Below are 25367 nucleotides of genomic sequence, written 5' to 3' on the forward strand. Positions count from 1 at the left end.
CATGTAATGTTAGATCCTCAGTAACATGTTAGATCCTCAGTATATGGTAAGAGAAACATCATTTAACATATTAGATCCTCAGTATACAGTAGGAGAAACATCATATAGCATGTCAGATCCTCAGAATACAGTAGAATAAACATCAGGTAACATGTTAGATCCTCAGTATACAGTAGGAGAAACATCATGTAACATCAGGTAACATGTAAGATCATCAGTAGGAGAAACATTAGGAATAGAGTAGGTAGGATAAACATAATGTAACATGTAACATGTAAGATCCTCCAGTAGGAGAACATCAAACAGATCCTCAGGCGAAACATCATGTAACATCAGGTAACATGTTAGATCTTCAGGAAACAGTAGGAGAAACATCATGTAACATCAGGTAACATGTTAGATCTTCAGGAAACAGTAGGAGAAACATCATGTAGCATCAGGGAACATATTAGATCCTCAGTATACAGTAGGAGAAACATCATGTTACATCAGGTAACATGTTAGATCCTCAGTATACAGTAGGAGAAACATCATGTAAAATCAGGTAACATGTTAGATCCTCAGTACACAGTAGGAGAACATCATGTAATGTCAGATCCTCAGTAAACAGTAGGCGAAACATCATGTAACATCAGGTAACATGTAAGATCTTCCGAATACAGTAGGAGAACATCATGTAACATCAGGTAACATGTTAGATCCTCAGGAAACAGTAGGAGAAACATCATGTAGCATCAGGTAACATGTTAGATCCTCCGTATACAGTAGGAGAAACATCATGTAACATCAGGTAACATGTAAGATCATCCGTATACAGTAGGAGAAACATCATGTAACATCAGGTAACATGTAAGATCATCCGAATACAGTAGGAGAACATCATGTAATGTCAGATTCTCAGTAAACAGTAGGAGAAACATCATGTAACATCAGGTAACATGTTAGATCCTCAGGAAACAGTAGGAGAAACATCATGTAGCATCAGGTAACATGTTAGATCCTCAGAAAACAGTAGGAGTAACATCATGTAACATCAGGTAACATGTTAGATCCTCAGTATACAGTAGGAGAAACATCATGTTACATCAGGTAACATGTTAGATCATCAGAAACAGTAGGAGAAACATCATTTAACATATTAGATCCTCAGTATACAGTAACATGTCAGAGAATAAATGTCAACATGTTAATGTTAGGAGAAACATCATGTAACATCAGGTAACATGTTAGATCCTCAGTATACAGTAGGAGAAACATCATTTAACATATTAGATCCTCAGTATACAGTAGGAGAAACATCAGGTAACATGTCAGATCCTCAGAATACAGTAGAATAAACATCAGGTAACATGTTAGATCCTCAGTATACAGTAGGAGAAACATCATGTAACATCAGGTAACATGTTAGATCCTCAGTATACAGTAGGAGAAACATCAGGTAACATGTTAGATTCTCAGTATACAGTAGGAGAAACATCATGTAACATCAGGTAACATGTTAGATCCTCAGTATACAGTAGGAGAAACATCATGTAGCATCAGGTAACATGTTAGATCCTCAGTAACAGTAGGAGAAACATCATGTAACATCAGGTAACATGTTAGATCCTCAGTATACAGTAGGAGAAACATCATGTTACATCAGGTAACATGTAAGATCATCAGAATACAGTAGAATAGACATTAGGTAACGATAGATCCTCAGTATACAGTAGGAGAAATGTCATGTAATGTTAGATCCTCAGTAACATGTTAGATCCATCAGGTAACATGTCAGATGGAATACAGTAGAGAAACATCATTAACATCAGGTAACATATTAGATCCTCAGTATACAGTAGGAGAAACATCATAACATGTCAGATCCTCAGAATACAGTAGAATAAACATCAGGTAACATGTTAGATCCTCCGTATACAGTAGGAGAAACATCATGTAACATCAGGTAACATGTAAGATCATCAGAATACAGTAGGAGAAACATTAGGTAACGATAGATCCTCCGTATACAGTAGGAGAAACATAATGTAACATCAGGTAACATGTAAGATCATCCGAATACAGTAGGAGAACATCATGTAATGTCAGATCCTCAGTAAACAGTAGGTGAAACATCATATAACATCAGGTAACATGTTAGATCCTCAGTATACAGTAGGAGAAACATCATTTAACATATTAGATCCTCAGTATACAGTAGGAGAAACATCAGGTAACATGTCAGATCCTCAGAATACAGTAGGAGAAACATCATGTAACATCAGGTAACATGTTAGATCCTCAGTATACAGTAGGAGAAACATCAGGTAACATGTTAGATCCTCAGTATACAGTAGAATAAACATCAGGTAACATGTTAGATCCTCAGAATACAGTAGAATAAACATCAGGTAACATGTTAGATCCTCAGTATACAGTAGGAGAAACATCATGTAACATCAGGTAACATGTTAGATCCTCAGTATACAGTAGGAGAAACATCATGTAACATCAGGTAACATGTCAGATCCTCAGAATACAGTAGGAGAAACATCATGTAACATCAGGTAACATGTTAGATCCTCAGTATACAGTAGGAGAAACATCATGTAACATCAGGTAACATGTCAGATCCTCAGAATACAGTAGGAGAAACATCATGTAACATCAGGTAACATATTAGATCCTCAGTATCAGTAGGAGAAACATATACAGTAGATCCTCAGAGAAACATCATGTAACATCAGGTAACATGTCAGATCCTCAGAATACAGTAGTAGAAACATCATGTAACATCAGGTAACATATTAGATCCTCAGTATACAGTAGAAGAAACATCAGGTAACATGTCAGATCCTCAGAATACAGTAGAATAAACATCAGGTAACATGTTAGATCCTCAGTATACAGTAGGAGAAACATCATGTAACATCAGGTAACATGTTAGATCCTCAGTATACAGTAGGAGAAACATCATGTAACATCAGGTAACATGTTAGATCCTCAGTATACAGTAGGAGAAACATCATTTAACATATTAGATCCTCAGTATACAGTAGGAGAAACATCAGGTAACATGTTAGATCCTGAGTATACAGTAGGAGAAACATCATGTAACATCAGGTAACATGTTAGATCCTCAGTATACAGTCGAAGAAACATCATGTAACATGTTTGGATAATGGGAGGAAGAGAGAGGGAGATTGAGAGAAAGAGAGAGGATGATTGAGATAGAGATAGGGAGATTGAGAGAAAGGGAGAGTGAGATTGAGAGAAAGAGAGAGGAGGATTGAGATAGAGATAGGGAGATTGAGAGAAAGGGAGAGGGAGATTGAGAGAAAGAGACAGAGAAAGAGAGAAAGTGGTTGAGAGAGGGGGGGTTTGAGAGAAGGAGATTGAGGAGATTGAGAGAGAGAGGGAAATAGAGGGAGTGAGTTAGGGATAGAAAGAGAGGGTAAGGCGAAGACAGATGCAGGTAGACATTGAGTGAATGAGTGCCACACCGGCTGATAAGAGGAACGTTGAATCCACAGGCAGTCCAGCAGCACACTGCATCAGTCCTGACATGTGCCCATAAACATCAGGGGACTGGAGAGAGAGGAATGCCAATGACCAATCCAGCCATCTTCCTGTCACCTTCTGTTCCTTTCTTATACCGTACCTTCCCCCATGTCTTTCACCTTCTTTACCTTTATCTCCTTGCTTATATTATCTTGTCCCTTTCTCCCCCTTCTCTCCCTCCCGCTGCCTCTCTCCCTCCTTCCGTCCCTCATTGCTAATCTAACCCATCCCTCATGAGAAAGCCCACCACAAAATGTCAGATCAGTGACACATTTGAGGATCAGATCAGGGTGTTATTTGTCATCACCTAATAAACCCCTTCACGCTGAGGCTCTGTTGGTGATGGGTGGACAGGCTGTCAAAGGCATGCAGAGTGACAGGACAGCTGTATGACGCTCACAGTTTCCATGAGGGAAATGATGCGGCGCCGTGGAGGAAGTAAGGTGGGGGGAAGGCGGGGCATATGTTTGGGAGGTCTGGTGGGGGATGGACGTCAATTCAGAATGGCAGTCCGTCAAGCCAGCCTCTTCATAAGTGTCAATTAGAATCAGGGACCGTGGGATGATAGGAAAAAAGCAATGTCCCTCTAAATGTATATCTAACGGCCTTGGAAAGATGATGTTTAACAACCCTGCTCAGACACGTAGGCATGCACACACACACACACACACGGTGTGCGTGTGTGTGTGTGTAGGTGAGGCAGGGAGCTTAGAGGGGTGTCTGTTTGTGAGCAAAATCAACAGCTTGTATGACATCTCTCTTGACACGGGCACCACGGAAAATGACAAACACACTGTCAACAAGTTCTCGCCACCGGTGGCCAGGCAGGCCATGTCTCAAAGTAACTTTTGGGGAACCGTTCGTTCCACCTGGCGCCTGATTTGTAGCCAATGGAACAATGTGATGTTGGTGACTTTCTGTAAACGCCCGATTGGTTGACCGTATCCATGACTGGGTACAGTACCATGGGTGTGGAGTTTCTGTCCTGCGTCACTGCTTGCGTAAGCCGAAGTCAGACAGTGTGAGAACTGGGAATAGGGAATGTCTCTTGGCGGCAGATCAGCTCCGATTCAATGCATTTAGACCTCAGGGCTTAGGAACTGGGCCCGTATCCACACAGCATCTCACAGTAGGAGTTCTGATCTAGAATATGTCCATATAATATTTTTCATTATGATCGAAAAGGCTAAACTGATCATAGATCAGCAGTCCTACTCTGAAATGCTTTGTGGATACTTGCCCTGACCTGACTACTACTAACAAGTCTGAAATCACCCAATGGTGTGTGCGTGCGTGTGTGCGTGCAGGAAGGACGTGTTCCTCTCACAAATGCAACAGTGTTGAGTTTCTTATACAATGCCTGAGTTGGTGTTTGGGTCATTGGGTTCCCTCTACCTTCAAGTCTGTTTGATCACCGTGTTTTATCATGTAACATGTTCTTCCTGATCTTTGCTAGACCTTGTCACTTGTGATCTCTGTGGCTGAGCCTTGTGGGAGTCTGGGTACGGCGGGGGAAGTGAGAGGGAGGGAGAAGAGGAGGGAATTACGTTAGCTATTGCTTCCCTCTCTGTTTCTTCTCTCTCTGTCTCTCTTTTTTCTCTTTCTGTGTGAAGTAATACTTCACATCCAGATTCAGTCACTTCCGTCCACCTGCAAAAATAAAACATAACTTGACAGGAGGAATCTCTCTGCACAGAAAAAAATACAGTTTTTACATTACTGTAGTCAAAAAAAAGGGTCAGAACAAAAGTTTGATCAACGATCAAAATCTAAAATCCTCCTCCAGGTCATGCCCTCTCAGACACCCCATGAAGTCCATCACGCCTGCCCACCCTCTCAAACCTCCGGCTGGAACTCCCCCAGAGGGGTCAGTCTAACTCCTTGACCATTAGAGTCCTGTCAATATCTCCCCACTTCTCTTCTATTCTCTCACCGTGTCACGCCTCCAATGGTCTTCGGTCGCCGGGCAGATTTCCCAGTGGGGTGCAGTGTTCTCAGCCCGGGCAGTGTTCTGAGCAAATAGCCCCCTCTTGACCGCATGACTCACCTGTCTGCATGCAGTCCCTTACCCCATGTCCCTCTCCCCTCCCTTCCTCCCACATCAGCCTGATTCCAACAGACACTGTTCACCACAGGCAAACACCCCCAGTCGCCTCCTCCCACCGCCCAGCAAGCCTCGAATGCAACCAGGGGTAGTAGGGGGTAGCATTGAGGGGGAGGACAGACTGGGTCTGTCCTGTGTCTCCTATAGAGAGGAGAGTTATTCAGGCTTCCAGACAACTCATCATCTCTTCCTTCTGTTCTATATGAAAGCGTGGTAGCGAGGATGGACAACCCAGAAACAATGGACTGTCATGGTTTTAAAGGCAGAGTGTGAGTAATGGAGCCTAATGGTCCAAAATGAGATAATCCCTGACTGATACACCAGACACACGCTCTAACACTGTTGAGCATTTAGGAGTATTACAGTGCAATACACCATGCTATGTTGCTGTATGGGGCCCTTTTTTCCTGTGAAAGCCCTGTTCGAAAACATACAACTAATGGGTTGGTAGACCACTAGCAGGGAACTGGGAAGGTTTGAAAAAAGTAATCTGTCTGTAGAGAAAGGACATTGGAAAGGTGCGAATCTCCCAGTTCTTAGAGCTCTACTCTCACAGCTAGAGAGGAAGGAAGGTAATGAGACCCTAGTGGTGTTAACTACTAACATCACTGCTGCTCTGTGACTGAGCTCAGCACAGGCAGATTTGTGCAAGCTGGAGTGGTCTTATCATTAGCCAATTCGCCCTGGAAACCTCCAGATTGGCCCAGAAAACCAACATTGTAAAGGGCTGACATTGACATCTGGTGGCTCTACCCAAACACCTAAGTCCATCCAAGCTTGGCTAGACTCCTAGATCCCCCTCAGGGCTCTCCTCCTCACCCCAACCCCAGGAGGACTCAGAGTCCTGATTAGCCCCTAGCTGACAGGCTCATGTTTCAGGGTGCACGAGACACAGACATTCCAATATTAGTGAGATGAATAGGACCAGGGGGGTGACTGGGAGGAACTGGATTGGAAGATAACAGAGGGAGGTTTTGAGGCCAACTAAAACCCTTCTCCGTCAGGTTCTGACCAACACGGCTGCCTGTATTTCAGGCCTTATTCTTCCTTCATAGACCCTTTCTCTGTGCCTTTGCGAGCAGTAATTGAAAACGAGGGATCTTTCTGCATTGGCTTAATAGAGCTGTCCCTGCCTCGCCGCAAAGCGGGGTTAATCACTTTTTCCAGTTCCATTACCCCTAGAGATTGCCTGCAGATGAGTAAAGACGCATGCTGGACAGGGAGGGAGCTGGGCTCTGGGCTTTCTACACACACTGCTCGTATCTCCCCTTGCTGCAGGCTGAATCATTTGCACTGCTATTACATACACAAGAAACTCTCAGAGTGCGACTGTGTGTGTGTGTGTGTGTGTGTGTGTGTGTGTGTGTGTGTGTGTGTGTGTGTGTGTGTGTGTGTGTGTGTGTGTGTGTGTGTGTGTGTGTGTGTGTGTGTGTGTGTGTGTGTGTGTGTGTGTGTGTGTGTTTGTGTGCCTGTGTGTGTGTGCGCGCGCGCGCATGCGTGTGTGTGTACGCGCTAGTGTGTGGGCGGGTGTCATCAGACCATCCTCTCATAAATGAGTATCCTTCCAGTTTTTGACTGGCAGCTTGTCCACCACTCTAGAAAAAAGAGCAATTGGCAACTAATGTGCCACCCAGTTCATAGGAGTCAGAGTTCAGAGCACTCCAAGACCTGGCCTCATCAAGTGCCTCTCTGTCTGCGCTGCATGTCAGCTGTCCAAACTGATCTCCTAAGAAATGTCTGAAACTGTTTGAAAGGCAAAAAGCATAATCCAAGATACAGACTTTTCATACAATTCTCTAATGACGAAACACCAGTAAGGATATTCACCATCAATATTTAGTACATGGCCATGTTATGTTTCCCGTTCAGTGAATACAGTACATGTATCTAAAGAATGAAGGGGAGAAATGTACAGCACATTGAATCTGTTGTTTATACTTTCTTGTATTTTCAAACCTCTCTAGGTGGTAATGAAGCCTTGGATGAAGTAGAACTCTGAAATACACAACTTTTTGTTACGTCCCCCTGTTTCCTTGAAGATAGCACTAAAACCATTTTGTTGTTTGATCATGCAGGCCAGCTATCCACACATTAATGGAATGGGTTTGAAGCAGGGGCATTACTTTAATATTTTTAATTGGTATGTTTCAGATGAATATCTCCCCGATTTAAATATAGTGAACTTAATTGTTTGATGTGGCGCCACCTTTCTCTAGCCTATTTATGCACGCAAACACAGGCTTTAATTTTACACTGTTTACACTGTTACTGTTCCGTTAGTGTTCCCTTCAGATCAAAACCAGTGTTCACTCGGATTATTCGTTTATCCGTGTCTGTAAAGCAATTGCAAGTGTCTCGCCGAGGATTACTTTAAATGGTCGGAATGTCCTGAGCTTTCAACTGTAATCAAAACGTGAATTAATTTGAAACCTCCAAGCACCTGTTGATAGCAGCGAAATGATGGACGGCTGCACAGTTGCAGTTGGACTGTAGTTAATGGGTGTTAAGAAGCGCTGTAAAAGATGGTCAAGTGGATTCATACAGTAGCCATCAGAGTTGTATAAAGTGAGTCTGTTGGAGCTACTCTTTTTGTCACTTCCTCCACCATAACAGACAGACATCAGACTGAAGAGAACTGGGCCCCTCCTCTGTATTGGTGTGTAGTAAAAGCACTTTCTCCCATTGATTCAGACTATCGATCCCGGCTGGAGCATTTATCACAAACTCTCTCTCTCTCTCTCTCTCTCTCTCTTTCTCTCTCTCATCTGTTCTTTGACAAAGCAATTACAACACTATTATTACCTTCCTGCTTACCAACAGGCTCCTAGACAGCTTCTACCCCTAAGCCATAATATATACACACCATACTGTATACACACTCACTAGACTATATATACACACCATATACACACTCACAAGACTATATATACACACAATACTGTATACACACTCACTAGACTATATATACACACCATACTGTATACACACTCACTAGACTATATATACACACCATACTGTATACACATTCACTAGACTATATATACACACCATATACACACTCACTAGAATATATATACACAACATACTGTATACACACTCACTAGACTATATATACACAACATACTGTATACACACTCACTAGACTATATATACCAGTGTTTCCCAAATTTGGTGTCGGGGTCCCTGAAATTGAAATGAGGTCTTATCAAACAAATAAAAATAAAAAGATATTCAAATGAGTATAAAATACAACCTTTTAGTGTCAGCTAAAGGCCTTTAATGCACTTTCATATCATTACTTTGATTTAGGATGGCATAACAGACCCAAAATTGAGTGAATATGATCAAACAGCATTAACTAGGGAATATACTTTTTTAAATTGGGGTACCCTGCATTTTCTAGTGTCAATTCGGGGTTGTGTGCAGAAAAGGTTTTTGAACCCGTGATATATACACACCATTTACACACTCACTCACACACACTATATTGACAATCCCACACAAAAGCCACACACATTTACACACGCTACATACGCATACACACGCAGACCGACACAACACAAACACAAACACAAACACACACACACACACACACACATTACACACACATGCGCTTACAGACAAGCACTTTTACACTCATCATTTGCTGCTGCTACTCTGTTCTTTATTATTGAGGCGGCAGGGTTGCCTAGTGGTTAGAGCGTTGGACTAGTAACCGAAAGGTTACGAAGTTCATATCCCCGAGCTGACAAGGTACAAATCTGGCATTCTGCCCCTGAAAAGGCAGTTAACCCACTGTTCCTAGGCCGTCATTGAAAATAAGAATTTGTTCTTAACTGATTTGCCTAGTTAAATTAAGGTAAATAAAAAATGTGTCTTATTATTATCTATCCTGATTCCTAGTCACTTTAACCTGCCTTCATCTACATATCTACCTCAAATACCTTATTATTATCTATCCTGATTCCTAGTCACTTTACCCTGCGTTCATATACATATCTACCTCAAATACCTTATTATTATCTATCCTGATTCCTAGTCACTTTACCCTGCCTTCATGTATCTACCTCAAATACCTCTCTGCACACTGATCTGGAATTGGTACTCCCTGTATATAGATCCATTATTGATCTGGTACTGGTACTCCCTGTATATAGATCCATTATTGATCTGGTACTCCCTGTATATAGATCCATTATTGATCTGGTACTGGTACTCCCTGTATATAGATCCATTATTGATCTGGTACTGGTACTCCCTGTATATAGATCCATTATTGATCTGGTACTGGTACTGGTAGTTGTCTTTCAATACATTTAAGTTCCTTCATTCTTGGATATGGCAGCACATTTTACATTTTGCAATCCAGCGTTTGGATGTCGTTCTAAAATGGCTTCCCTCTACATGCAGCTCAAATACTGAGTGAGTGGTTTTAAGCCACTCTTTTTGGGAATTGAATCTGAAGCAGGTTTTTAATCTGCAATGGGGATGGATGACTGTAGTCCTTCAGTTAGAGTGTCTCTCTCTCTTCCTTTACAAGAGGTTATTAAGTTAACCTTAAAAGCCTCTGCCTGCAGCAAAATGACTTTATCCCATCAAGTCACAAAGAAAAATACATTTGGTATATGGTCCGAAGTAAGATCACTTGACTGAATGCCCCACAGTGCATCTTTCAATGTATTCAGTGATTGCAATTAGATTGACTACAATGACATGGAGAGGCTGCTGGATAGTTTGTGTCAATTAGCAGTTGACATTTAACTCTTTGCTAAATGGACATGATTAAACAATAACTGGCTAGTTAACTCATGGATTCTACACATAAGGCGCACTGTCATTGGATATTCCTCCCATTCTTTTTCATGTCCTTCACATGAAAGTCAACTTTTTGATTCCTCTCCGATGAAATTGACGGCAATACTCGTCGCTCTGGCTTCCCTGGCTTCCCTGGCTTCAGCTTTCCCTCTCATCTCCAATGGATGTAGAGCCCGGCTGATTTGGCAGCCTTGTCATTTCCTCAAACAGCACGGTCCAAAACACTCTGCCCGCTGAGAGTGCTGGTCCAAAACACTCTGCCCGCTGAGAGTCCTGGTCCAAAACACTCTGCCCGCTGAGAGTCCTGGTCCAAAACACTCTGCCCGCTGAGAGTGCTGGTCCAAAACACTCTGCCCGCTGAGAGTCCTGGTCCAAAACACTCTGCCCGCTGAGAGTCCTGGTCCAAAACACTCTGCCCGCTGAGAGTGCTGGTCCAAAACTCTCTGCCCGCTGAGAGTCCTGGTCCAAAACACTCTGCCCGCTGAGAGTCCTGGTCCAAAACACTCTGCCCGCTGAGAGTCCTGGTCCAAAACACTCTGCCCGCTGAGAGTCCTGGTCCAAAACACTCTGCCCGCTGAGAGTCCTGGCAAAAATGTGAAAACCTGCAGAACAGGCCCAGAATGAAAGCAGCGCCCCTTCCAAACCTAAACCTCAATGGTAGCTTAAAGAACATGTTTCTAGTAGTAATAATTATACAGCATCTCCATATCTATCTTTCTCAGCCAATATACTGGGAGAGAGAAAGACGAAGAGATAAACAGCCTGGCCAGTGTTGCGCCTGGGAGAGGTCAGAGTAGGAGTTTTGGGCATGGAGGAAGGGAGCTGACCCAGTTAGAGTTGGGCTGGGTTGTAAGGAGGGGTTGGTCTGGTCTGGGGCGCCGCCAGCCAGGCACAGGGTATGATGTGGGCCCTGCTAAGCCATCTGGCCGTCCTGTAATTGGGTAGGGCTCTTACACCTGCATGACACACCTCGGGAGGGATGAGTGTTTGAGATGGAAGAGGGGAAGTAGAAACTCAGACTCTCTGTGATTCCTCAGGTGTGCTTAGAGGAAAATGACTGAAAGCGAAAAGCAGCTGGTCTTGTTTTAATCTGTCTGCTATCCTGAATCCATTATCCTCCATCTTTGTTTGGCATGTTGATTTGAGAGATTTCCAAGCTTTGGTGTCCTGATATTTTAGCTGGCCTTGTATCTCCCTTGTATCTCACAGACTAGGTACATTTTGACGTGTTGCCTCAGCAGTGGAACATACTGTAGTGGGCGTGCTGGTGCATGCCTGTGAGCGGAAGTGCTTTCATTATAACAAAGTTGATGCTTTGTGTTAAAAGGGCATTTCTGAATTTGATCGGCATGCATCATTAAACATGCTCTCTGTAATGTATTATTTAGCTTTGGCTTGAAGTTGGTTTATAATAAAGGCAATTGAAAGGGCAGGTATTGACTTATTGTTGAAATTGAGATATGATCGCTATGGCGATGACAGCCCATGGAAAAGGGAACAGGTCAGAGGCAAATTAGCTGCCATCCAGCCAGAACAGAATGCTACTCCATGTTCAAGTGGGTCACCTGCCACACAAGAGTGTTCAGCCTCTATACAAGACTTGTTTATACAAGAAAAAGTGGAATTTGAGACAGAATAACCCTTTATTATTCTGGAATGATCCTGAGAAGCATCACTGTCTCCAAGGGTGGTCTCCAACTCACAGTAGGCCTGAGAACATTCTCTCTCCAAGCATAATGCATTTGACAGTGATGTTTTACACTTTATATGTGACCACCTGCTCAAAGAGAACATTAAAATGGCCGCCTTGAACCAGGCCCAAGTTAGTAAATCCTTTAAGCATTTGATGATAATTTGTTTATGAACGTCTTTCTATAACGCACCTGTGGTGATGCATTAATACAACAGTGATATCAACCCCTGTCCTATATAGTTACCACATCATGTTCACAGGGGCCCAACAGGGGGGCGCCATCAAACATCAGGGCATGTTACAAATATCTCCCTACTGTTCCAGGGTGTCAGATGTTCTCTTTAATGATGGCCCCGCCATGCTGATCTGGCCTCTAAGTGGATAGATTGTCTCTCTGGTTCCCACAATGCAAATGTGTTCCTAAATGGGGCTGTTTTCTGCTCAGGGTTTCTTGTAATTACAGCCCTTTGGTGGAGCTCCTTTGTTCAGCCTATGACTCACTCACGTCTGTCAGGAGAGCGGGAAACTCTAGCAGGTGTGCATTAGGGCCCTTCGGATTGGAGTCTGACGTGGACGAACATGAAAACATCACGCCTGAAGCCTACAATACAATACATGCCCTCCATTCCCTTCCCACGGGATCAATCCTATCTGCAATAGAAAAGAAGATGCCTCCTCCCACATAGCCTACTCTCACCTGAGAGCGGCATTATATTCCGAAGGTCCTCTCCCTGCCTGCACTGAAGTGTCTCTGTCGTGGCCCGTCGTGCCTCTCCAGAGCTCAGCGCCCACACTAGCCTCGATGCTGCCTTTCAAAGGGAGACAAGGGAAGGAAGTGAGAACATGAAGGTGTAGGTGGAACCTTGAACTAGAGGGGCGAGTCAAAGGGCTCACAGAAGCATTGATTGCTGTGTTCATTCATAGCAATTAGCAAATATTTCAGGGAGGGGTTTCAGGGCAAGTTAGAACCTGCGTTAGAACACATCAATGCAATTGTATACCCTTTATATAGTAGCCTGTAGGTGTATATTATGGTAAATTGTCATTATCGTGGCTTGTGTTTGACACCCTGAAGGATGTCTTTGTCAGATCTGCCAGGGTCATTAAATACGTGTTGACAACACAGCTGGAGAACACAGTCCTCTCGTGCGTTCACAGCGTGTTCCCATACAACAGCTGGCAAAGCCAAAGTGAGTGAACAACAGAACCTCATGCTAACAGGCTTGCCAATGCCTGCAAAGTGAGTGAACAACACCACACCCTGCTAACAGGCTAGTCAATGCCTCTAAAGGGAGTTAGCAACAGCTAACACTCTTATCCTGTGAATACACTGCACTCTCAATTGGATTATATGTTTTCTCCCATAAACACACTCAGTGAACCTACAAAGCAATCGGATCACCTTGCCATCTAGTGACTCATAGAGTATCTATACATTCTGCTGCGAAGAAAATACCTACGAAAAAGTAAGAGATAAAAATAACAAGTAAAGGGTAGCAGTAAAATAACAATAGCGGGGTTATATACAGGGAGTACTGGTACAGAGTCAATGTGCGGGGGCACTGGTGTCGAGGTAATTTAGGTAATATGTACATGTAGGTAGAATTATTAAAGTGACTATGCATAGACATTAACAGAGAGTAGCAGCAGCATAGAAGGGGGGGTGGGGGCAACACAAATTGTCTGGGTAGCTATTTGATTAGATGTTCGGGAGTCTTATTTCTTGGGGGACTAGGCACTCTGGTACCGCTTGCCGTGCGGTAGCAGAGAGAACGGTCTATGACTAGGGTGGCTGGAGTCTTTGACAATTTTCAGGACCTTCCTCTGACATCGCCTGGTATATAGGTCATGGATGGCAGGAAGCTTGACCCCGGTGATGTACTGGGCCCTACGCACTACTCTGTGTACTGCCTTGCGGTCGGAGGCCAGGCAGTTTCCATACCAGGCAGTGATGCAACCCATCAGGATGCTCTCGATGCTGCAGCTGTAAAACCTTTTGAGGATCTAAGGATCAATGCCAAATCTTTTTAGTCTCCTGAGGGGGAATAGGTTTTGTCGTGCCCTCTTCACAACTGTCTTGGTGCGCTTGGACCATGTTAGTTTGTTGGAGATGTGGATGCCAAGGAACTTGAAATTCTCAGCCTGTGTCACTACAGCCCGTCAATGAGAATATCTGGGCCATTTACTCTGCCGTCGCCCTGGTGACAGAATCGGCTGGTGACAATCTGCCCAGCACCTCTTAGCAAACAGACACCTACACACATGAAACAATTGTAAAATTGCTGTTCCTAGTTCCTGTAACAGAGACATGAATCCAAAGTAAACACACCTGGCTTCCTGCTGGTTGTTTATATGAAGTGCACAGTGGGGTAATAGTGGGTTATCCCTATGTCTTGGACGCTATAAAGGTTAGCAATACTATATTTGTTATCAATCCAATCACATGCCTGGGAATCCATTTGCATGACTAGAATAGAACAGCATAAAAGTCCACACTTAAAGGAGAAAGTGGAGTTGTTAGAGGCTTTGCGAATGTCCCAAATGCCACCCTATTCCCAACATTTGGGACACAGCCTTTGTGTGGTGTGAAAGCCAGCTTCATCTGCCTAGGGCTGCTGGTAGAACCCTGCAGGATCATTGTGGGATCCAGGTGTGTTTACTCATGCTGAGCCAGCAACTGGTCACACAGAGGGAGCTCCACTCACTCATCTATAGCAGGGCCAGAGAAAACTGTCCCTGGCAGACATCTGTCACAACCAGCTAATCTTCCCTGACCTCTCTTTCTTTGTCTTTCTTTCTCACTGTCTCTCTTTCTCTCTCGCTCTACCTTCGATTTGCCTCGCTCTCTCTGTATCTATTTATTCTATGTACAGTGGAAGCAATATTAAATTAGGTATGTTAAACTCAACTCTTTCTCCATGTCTCCTCTAGCTTCTGCCTGGCTGCCCAGCACCACCATGGCTGAGAGTCGAAGGGAAGCCCTTGCAGCGGCCCCGATGTCCACCACTGCCTCCGCGGTCGGTGCCAACACTACCGACATCTCCGGCACCGGATCCAGCGAGGACTTCTCCAAGCTCAAGAACAAGTTCATGAACGAGCTCAACAAAATCCCACGTGAGTCATGTTATTGGTTGGTGTCCCTTAACCTGCCTGGTGACAGAGTGGTAATTGGTTGAGTAGCTACTTCCTGTAGATGTCTCACACATTCCTCAAAGCACCCTTGGATCTGTTCTTTAGAGACTAATTGCAATCAACAAAGTACAAGTGGTCATTATCACTGATTGTGGATAGGGACTAATGGTGTTACTCAGAAGTACTGTGACTACTTTTAGAAACCAATTTGGCTTTAGAGGTGACAAGACAACAAACAGCATTGTTTTGAAAGTTTTGTTTGTTAAGTATGTCTAATTTCCAAGAAGTGTTGGTTTTCTCAAAGCAAATTCACTTTTTCAATCTCCAAGGTTGTCTGTATTGCTGGGCACCCTGTGTTTCTTCCCTCCATCAATACCCTCCCCCGACAGGAGACACGACTACAGCATGTTGGAATCCTGACCAACTGTGAGCCCATCACTCCTATATAAAAATGTTCCACCCAGTGATTCCGGAGGAGACACTTGTCTTTGCCTGTAACGTCTGTCGAACAGTAGCAGTTAGTTTGGGACATCAGCATCCTTTGTTTATCCCAAACCCCAATCTACTTATCCAGTGGACGTTGTTGCATTCAGCCTCCCAAGTCCTAAATATAGACATATCCACCAGCTCATGTGGAAGTAATTCCCGTGTCAGGAAACGGCTCCCGTGAAAAAGAGAGGTTCTATTGCTTTAGCTCCAACGTGAATGACGCCACTTGTTTTATTGTGCTGTCCTACATTCATAGCGCAGGGAGCCTGATTAGAGATTTATCCTGTGTCTAGGGAGGCTCATTTAAAACCAACAACATATTTGCTTTGGGAAATAAAGCCGTAGAAGCTCTAGTCAGTAGTCCGTGGTCAGTATGTGCTGCCCTGGACTTTACCCCATCAGACCAGAGATGGACTTTCATTGATTGACAAGCGACAAACACTTCCTAGAAGTGTGTTGGAGCCATTGGGCGCTCCAATGAAATTAGCACCACTGAGGAGCATATGGAAGCCATAATGATAATGAAGACACTGTAGGGGGGTGCCCCTGATGTCCCCCCCCCCCAATCCTAGCCAGCAATAGCTAACCTGGTGCCTCAGCACTCTCACAATGAAGTTGTGTTACCCTTCTAAAACACCCGGTCTTTCTCTCTTTTCGCTGTCTGTATTTGGCAATGGCACGGTGGCAACCAGCCCATTAGGCTTTGTAACAACCCATGTACCACCTCTCTCCCTAATTATCACATTGCGTGATGTGGACAACGACTAAATAAGGGGTTGTTGGGTGTGCCTCAGACAGAGATGCTATCTGAAAGCAGTCCCCGAAAAAGCCACTCCATTATAGTAGAGTTTAAATTACAGTTTTTGCTCCAACACTCAGTCAGAACTAGAAAACGAGCAGCTCCGCGCCGAGCGCTGCCAGCCTGATGAATGCCCAACGACGTGTTTGTGCCAGGGAATATCGATACAGCTACTCCCAGTATTGGGACAGGGCATTAATGAATAAGACAGAATCAATTCATTGCCATAGCAAATTATTCATTGTGGGTATTTCTACATAGAAATAGATGTTTATCTATAAAACTTGACTTCTGGAGTTAAAGCTGAATGCACGGTGTTGTCAGAGTTGGGCATCTTGTGCTGTATCTCTGGTATAACTCAGTGGAATGCCTTGTGACATTAACAGAGATCCATGGATTAATCTCCAAGCCAGAAGCTCCTCTTCAGCCCCATCTGTTGGCCGATGCTCCTAGAAGTGGCGGTTTTTCAAATAGAGTTGAATTTCATCCCTCCAAAAATCTTCAGTGTTTTTTTTCTTGATACATTTTCCCTTCTCAAAAGTATTTTAAACCCCCAAACCTGGTTTTAAAAAACAATTAAGTAACACCACATGGAACAACGCCTCTCCCCCATGTGACCTACTTGTTGTGTGTAAGTACTGACATGTATGTGTAACTGATAGATGCACACACACATACATTTCAAAACATGAACATGTAGTGTATGGAAATTGTTAAGTCTTTTGTCTGTAATGTATTTTTCGTCACGTGCCCAGTAAGACTAGCTGTTGCCATTGCCGTCAGCTAATGGGGATTCAAATAAATCAAATCATTTCTCATTCGCTGTCTCAAAACTATTTCACACCAAGGAGGACCTACAACAAAGACAATGTTATTAAAAGCATTACTTCCTCCATTACATGCTGTAGCTCCATCCACTATCCCGGCATGCATTGCCACCACAAGGAAGTTTGTTGAGATTAATGCAGACTGTCCCACTTTTCTCTCTTTCAAGTTTACCACTAAAGGTTTGTGGTCAGACTACTGACAGTATTGGCTTGCATGAAGTAATGTGTATGGAGAACGCCATGTCATGCCAAAGCGAGCGCCACACAAAGCCAACGGCCACACAGAGGGGTGTATCCGCTGCAGCTGTCTGTTTGTGTTGGGCCGCACCACACCATGCTCAGGGCCTTGTGGCCTAAGAGGGAGGCGTTGTAATGGATTTTCCAGCACTCCCTCTAAACACCAAAGGGTTTTTGTTTTCAGTGACAATAATGAACCTCTCAGTGTTAGAAATGCTTTGCTCCATAACTGCTGTCTCCACACTCTCCTCCATTACTCTAAATAACACAAACAAACATATTGAAAATGACATTTCTAAAAACATGTCTTTTCAAAGACTGTCAATATTAGTGTTTTTTTCACACCTGTTTCTGTGGGTATTACACTGAAAGCTATACATACTCATTACAAAATGGACTGCTTTGGATTGTAAAAGAAATTAAATGTACAGGTGACTGAAAAAATATATTTAGAATAATTACTGAGTAGTTTATTTCACTTAGATTCTGCTCAGAAATGACAACACCCTTTGAGGATTAGACTGGTGGTAGAACAGCAAAGACAAACTTCTCTGTCGCTCTCTGTCTGGCTCTAGTCCCGGTCCTCTCCCGGGCCTTGGACTGAGCCAGTAGGCCTGCCATGAGGCAGCAGGAGGGGGCTGGGGGACCAGAACTTAGAGCTAGCAGCTTAAAGACGGGAAGAACAGCCCTCCTTGGACCAAACTTCTTGCCCCCCCGCCCAACCGAGCCCATGTCAGGAGGGTGCTCCATGGAGTGCAGGGAGAGATCCCCCCTCATCAACCGTGTGATGCTTGACCCTTTTGAGAGTCCCAGTACGCTACCTCCCACCTCACCCACCCCCAGAGTAGCCTTTCAAAGAAGGGAATCAGAGGCCTGTTCCGAAACTCAATCACTGTCTTCCTCATTATTTTTACATAAATCTTAACACAAATACCAGTTTGTGTAGCTACTAATTTTTCTGCTACATATTCATCCTACCCCATTTGCAGCTATTGTTGCACTGTCATTGTTGTTGTTCCCACAGTGGGAAAGGGCAAGGACCGGGGGTGCTGCTCTTGTTGGCATAACAACATGTAATGTCAAGGTTAATTGACCAACAGTGTGCTGTCATAATATATTAGTTTGTGTTGCCATGCCTATTACCCTGATACATCATCACCCCTGACAGTGGTTGTGTCTCTCAGTTGAGCATCACTTCAATAGACATCAGTGCACATAAATGTACACTATACTCAATAATATACTAAATATACTGTACATCAATGTTACTTTTTGACTCTGCATTGTTGGGTAAGAGTTTCACAGTAAAGTCTACACCTGCTCTTGCCAGCACACGTGACAAATACAATTTGATTTGAGCAATACCCATCAATATACACTATACACATCAATAATATGCATCAATATTACATGAATATTCACATCAAAACACTAAAAGCAAAACACAATCATAGAAAACAAACATTATTCAGTAAAAAGGTCCTCAATCGTTTTGAATTGTCCCAGTGGCACCAATTCATCCAATTTTAGAGAGCCTTGGAGATCATTCCAGGTGAAAAAAAAACAGATTTAGCTACCTGTAACTCAGTGGAGATTGTAGGGATCTCCAGTTAGCCATCCCTAAGGTCTGGTATCTCGTACGTCTAGAAGTGAGTAACAATTAAGTAACAATGAAGTTAACAATGAAGCTACAGAATGCAGTGATGTGTACTGAACGAATTGTCTGTAATAAACACTAGTGCACTATGATAAACTGCATCCAAAGGCTTCAATACATTGGCAGCTGCATTCATATAGGCAATATCCCCATAGTCTATAACCCAGAATGAATGTTGACTGAATTATTTGTTTTCTGCTATTTAATTAAAGTCATGACAGATTCCTTTAAAATAAGCTGTTAAATAGAGCCAAGAGTCTCTTACAGATGAAGTTTGGGTAAAATGGCGGACTTTGTGAGAGGATTTACCTTTCAGTTACTGTAACCTTTTCTTCTTCATCCACAGAGAGTATGTCTGAAAAGATGTGTTAGAACCAAAAGTCCCTCATCCTGTTTGCATTGTTCCATGTGTCAAGAGTTCCATAGCCTTTGGCAGTCTGCAAGGTTTTGTTTAAAAAACCCTGTCTGATAACTCAGCTGTCATATTTCAATGGTCCCCATTCCAGACGGTTATCAGATCAATTCTGTCTGGAAGAAAAAAAACAAAGGTTTGATAAGAAAGCGGGCAACTCGGAGCGCCAGACAAATGCAGCTGGAGCCTCCTGGTTCGGAGCGAATGAGCCAAAAGGCCCTGCTGTGTCCTTGAAGGCACCCGGAGGACGTTGATATTCACAGCTGAAAGCCGTCTCATTGTGTGGCGTCGAGGCAGATTGGCTGCCGCTGACTGGATGGTTTTTGACTACGGCTGCAGAAAGATGATTTGCGCCTCTCCTACGGAGCTGTGAACACCAAACAAGCATTCCATCATCCAGCGCCTGCATCATTTTCCGTTCACCGCTGTGTGTGGCGAAACGAGAGTTAACTAATGCTTGCTTAAAGTTGAAGTGCAGTGCACCCGCTGGTGTCGCGGTCTCAAGAGAGAATAGACGCACCATGAAGTTAATTACGGAATGCTTTTATTGCTTTCGGGGACTCAAGTTATTTTAATTAAGCAACACAAAAGTGTCTTTCAGTATTAGACACATGCCCAATAAAATAGATAAATAAGGTCTGAGTTATTGCATTGGATTTCACAGCAATGGGCTGTGCATTATAACAGTTGTACCACTGATGTCATCACATTGTAAATAACCACAGAAGGTGGCAGGACCATTTAAACATATTATATTTCATGATGCACAACGGAATCCAATTGCAGTGCAGTCTGCCTCGTCAAAATAATGCCAAATTTCACTGTTATTTTCGCGATCGTTTGTAGAAACGGACCACGGCACAGCGGATGTTGAGTTCCACATCATTTTAATGATAAAGTGAAACTTAACAAAGACAAATAAACAATAAACTGACAACGAACCGTGACTACAGAGGTGCTACGTGCACTAACTCAAAACACAATATCCCACACACACTGGTGGGAACAAACACTACTTAAATATGATCCCCAAATAGAGACAATGATTACCAGCTGTCTCGAATTGGGAATCATACAAATCATCAACATAGAAACATGAAAACTAGAACACCCACACAGAAAAAATAAACTAGACTAATAACCCCCCCAGTCACACCCTGACCTACTCCACCTTAGATAATATGGACTCTCTATGGTCAGGACGTGACAGTAACCCCCCCCCCCCCAAAGGTTCGGACTCCAGCCGCAAAACCTGAAACCAAAAGGGAGGGTTGGGGGGGGGGTGTCTAGTGTCGGTGGCGGCTCTGTTGCAGGAAGAAGAACTCTCTCATCCCGTGGATCCGCCAGCATCGGAGGGAGCTCTGGTGCGGGATGAAGAACTCCCTCATCCCGCGGATCCGCCCGCATCGGGGGGCGGCTCCGGTGAGGGACGGAGAACCCGCTCAGCTCGCGGATCCACCATCCCTGGTGGCGGCTCTGGTGCGGGCCAAAGAACCCGCTCACCTGCGGATCCAGCAATGGACCCAGGCTGATCACTGTGCCCGGACCGGACCCAGATGCAGAGGAAGGCTCCTGCCATGGAATGGGACTGGACACCGGCCCTGGCCTGGACATCGGTGCAGAGGAGGGCTCCTGTCATGGAGATGGACCGGACACCATGTTAGGGTTGTACATCAGCACAGAGGAAGTCTCCTGCCCTGGAGCCGTACCGGACACCGTGCTCAGACTGGGCATCGGCGCAGAGGAGAGCTCCTGCCATGGAGCTGGACTGGACGCCGTATCTGGAAGCTCCGGAACGTTGACCCTCGCTGAAGGTTCCGGACCGTTGACCGTCGCTGGAGGTTCCGGACCGCTGACCATCGTTGGAGGTTCGATACTGTGGACCGTCTCAGGAGGTTCCGGACCGCTGACCATCGTTGGAGGTTCGGTACTGTGGACCGTCTCAGGAGGCTCCGGACCGCTGACCATCGTTGGAGGTTCGGTACTGTGGACCGTCTCAGGAGGCTCCGGACCGCTGACCATCGTTGGAGGTTCGGTACTGTGGACCGTCTCAGGAGGCTCCGGATTGGGAACCGTCGCCGGAAGGTCAGGACTGGGAACCGTCGCTGGAAGGTCAGGACTGGGAACCGTCGCTGGAAGGTCAGGACTGGGAACCATCGTCGGAAGCTCCGGACTGAGAACTGTCGCCGGAAGCTCCGTACTGGTAACCATCGCCGGAAGCTCTGGACTGGGAACCATCGCTGCATGGGGCCGGCACTGGTGGTACTGGACTGGTGACACGCACCTCAGGGAGAGTGTGAGGGCGAGGCACAGGACCTACCGGATTGGGGAGGCACCCTGGAGGCCTGATGTATGGGGCCCGGTACAGGTGGCACCGGATTGGTGACACGCACTTCAGGGCGAGTGCGGGGAGAAGGAACAGGACGTACTGGGGCTGTGAAGGCGCACCGGAGACCTGGTGCGTATAGCCTGCATCAATGGTACCGGTTCGATGACACACCTCGCACGGCAAGTGTGAGGGGCTAGCATTGGACGTACTGGGCTGTGGAGACGTACATCTGGGCGAGTGCGAGGAGCAGGCACAGGACGTACCGGACTGTGGAGGCGCACTGGAGGCCTGATGCGTGAGACCGGCACAGATTGCACCGGACTGGTAACACACTCCTCCAAACGCCTGCGTTGCCGCATACTCCTCGCCAACAGCAGCTGCAAATGCAGATTAGTAAGGAACAGACAGAGTATCCCATCTACCACACAATGACATTACTGCAACATATCCAATTTACCAGCAGAGACATTCTTCAATGGACAAAGGACTCGGTTCGGCAAGACGGCCTTCCATCTACCACCAACCTACCGAAGCGCAGCTCAGAGTAAATAGTTATTGCATTTTCCTTTTCCAAATGGGCAGTAATTTAGAATGCATAAGATACTGTATTTACAATAGCACAGCTTCGCCCTTTGTTCCTCAGTCTTCCCGCTCTTTCACTCAAACCCAGCCCTTTTCTTTTGTGTAACAAGCTGTCATCTTTTCCGCCCGCTCGGGACGTTTTCTTTTATGACGTAATTTGTAATCAAGTTATGATTTAATTATGTGTATGTGTAATTCTGTGTGATTCGTAAGGTATTTAGTAAATAAATAATTAAACCCAATTTTGTATTGCTGATTCAACTTGTTAGCCAGGGTTCTTGCAGATAACCAAGAATTTACAACTTTCAGATGAGACTGAATTAAGATGACGATTAATATTGACTGCTATTGATGTAAAATATTACCAGGTCTTTAAAAGTTTATTTGGGAAGATAACAGCTCTATAAATATTATTTTGTGGTGCCCTGACTCTCTAGTTAATTACATTTACATGATTAGCTCAATCAGGTAATATTAATTACGGAGAAATTATTTTATAGAATAGCATGTCATATCACTTAATCCGGCATAGCCAAAGACACGACAATTATATAAAGGTATCGATAATTACCATACTAATGCAAAGTGACATAATTTTACAACTAAAACAATTATAACAAACAAGTTTCAAAACAATATTTTTTATTTTTCAAATGTTTTTCTTCAACAACTTTGTGAGCAGCAGAAAACCAGTTTTTCTGAGACCACAGCTCAAGGGGGTGAATTCAAAATCGGGTGGATCGGGGGAGATTGTCCCTGCCATTAGCACACCACTGTGCCAAGGCCAAGGCTGTAGATCCCAAAGATATTTTAGAGCATCACTCAATGTTTTTCCTAAAAGGAGAGTGCTTATCGATTTTGTCAACAGCGCATTGATTTTGTTCTCTCCCCTACCCTCCTCTCTGACGTCGAGGAGGTGAGGGAAATTCAGTGAAGCGCTGGTGAGCCAAAGCCCCAGGGAGAATAGACCGTCATATATTTCTCCCGTGATGGTTCTTTCTAGTGGCCCGCAGATATAGAGTCTTCAAAGTAGCACTGAAAGGTGACAAACGTTAGATTTACAATGAAGCCAATTGCCTCCCATTGTTCCATACGAATAGAGTTAGTAGTACCACAACAGGTTTCTGAGTAGTGTACAGAGAGGAAATGTACTATGTAATCTTTTCTATGGTCATAATTATTCTGTAATTATACTGAACAAAAATATAAACGCAATATGCAACAATTTCAACCATTTTACTAAGTTGCAGTTCATATAAGGAAATCAGTCAGTTGAAATAAATACATTTGGCCCTAATCTATGGATTAAACGACTGGGTTGGGGAGCAGCCATGGGTGGGCTTGAGAGGGCATAGGCCCACCCACTTGGGAGCCAGGCCCACCCACTGGAGAGCCAGACCCAGCCAATTAGAATGAGTTTTTCCACACAAAAAAGCTTTATTAAAGACAATTCTCAGTTTCATCAGCTGTCCGGGTGGCTGGTCTCAGATGATCCCCAGGTGAAGACGCCAGATGTGGAGGTCCTGTGCTGCCCTCTCTGTTGCTGATGGGTCTGTTGGTGGCCCTCTCTGTTGCTGATGGGTCTGTTGGTGGCCCTCTCTTTTGCTGATGGGCCTGTTGGTGGCCCTCTCTGTTGCTGATGGGCCTGTTGGTGGCCCTCTCTGTTGCTGATGGGCCTGTTGGTGGTCCTCTCTGTTGCTCTTGGGCCTGTTGGTGGCCCTCTCTGTTGCTGATGGGCCTGTTGGTGGTCCTCTCTGTTGCTGATGGGTCTGTTGGTGGACCTCTCTTTTGCTGATGGGCCTGTTGGTGGCCCTCTCTGTTGCTGATGGGCCTGTTGGTGGTCCTCTCTGTTGCTCTTGGGCCTGTTGGTGGCCCTCTCTGTTGCTGATGGGCCTGTTGGTGGTCCTCTCTGTTGCTGATGGGCCTGTTGGTGGCCCTCTCTGTTGCTGATGGGCCTGTTGGTGGCCCTCTCTGTTGCTGATGGGCCTGTTGGTGGCCCTCTCTGTTGCTGATGGGCCTGTTGGTGGCCCTCTCTGTTGCTGATGGGCCTGTTGGTGGCCCTCTCTGTTGCTGATGGGCCTGTTGGTGGCCCTCTCTGTTGCTGATGGGCCTGTTGGTGGTCCTCTCTGTTGCTGATGGGCCTGTTGGTGGCCCTCTCTGTTGAAAGGGGGTGTGGGTTGCAAGGTGTTTGATGTTTGTGAGCAGAAGCTGTAATTATTTCTCCAGAATGGAGGAGCCTGACACTGTGTTTCTGTCCTCATTATTTACAGCACGTCTGGCCACTCTACCATTCCTCTGATACTTTTAACAACCCACTTTTGTGCCATGCATAGCTGGTGGCTGTGTGTGTGTGTTCTGTCGGGGAGAACTGCCTGACTCCTGTTGTTTAGATGGGCGTCCCTGTTTGTCAGCAGGCTGTTAGAGTGATCACTGTGCTATGGAGCTGAGCGACTCCCTGTCTGCCTCTGACAGCCCTGACTGGAGCGTTCAGCTGGACTGTTTAGTCCATTCAGCCTTATATGAAATAGGGCCTACAGTGGGGAGGAAAAAAACACGTCATTACATTCTCAATTAAAGTAACATAACGGTCCATGGCTGTTTTACTATCCTTTGCCGAGTAGGTCACATCCACGAGCAATGCTAAGAAATTGACTGGCAACATAACAAAAGCTCTCAAAGAAAGTTCTCAGAAACTGGATAGTATGAGATGAATCTGAGACAAACGTGTGAATAGGAACTCTCTTTGAGAAA

The 25367-nt window shown here is 44.8% G+C and overlaps 1 protein-coding gene across 4 annotated transcripts in view; it reads left to right on the forward strand.

Moving 5' to 3' along the window:
• Positions 1-25367, forward strand: part of LOC135514994 (synaptotagmin-1-like) — a 231380-nt gene that overhangs the window by 168892 nt on the left and 37121 nt on the right. For all 4 annotated transcript variants that reach the window (XM_064938775.1, XM_064938779.1, XM_064938776.1 and 1 more), the window contains one exon: positions 15084-15266. In XM_064938775.1, the coding sequence (XP_064794847.1) occupies positions 15110-15266 (157 nt within the window). In that variant the 5' untranslated portion in view covers positions 15084-15109. The remainder of the gene's footprint in view (positions 1-15083; positions 15267-25367) is intronic.

Source organism: Oncorhynchus masou, chromosome 26, assembly GCF_036934945.1.
Source record: "Oncorhynchus masou masou isolate Uvic2021 chromosome 26, UVic_Omas_1.1, whole genome shotgun sequence".
Taxonomy (NCBI): domain Eukaryota; kingdom Metazoa; phylum Chordata; class Actinopteri; order Salmoniformes; family Salmonidae; genus Oncorhynchus; species Oncorhynchus masou.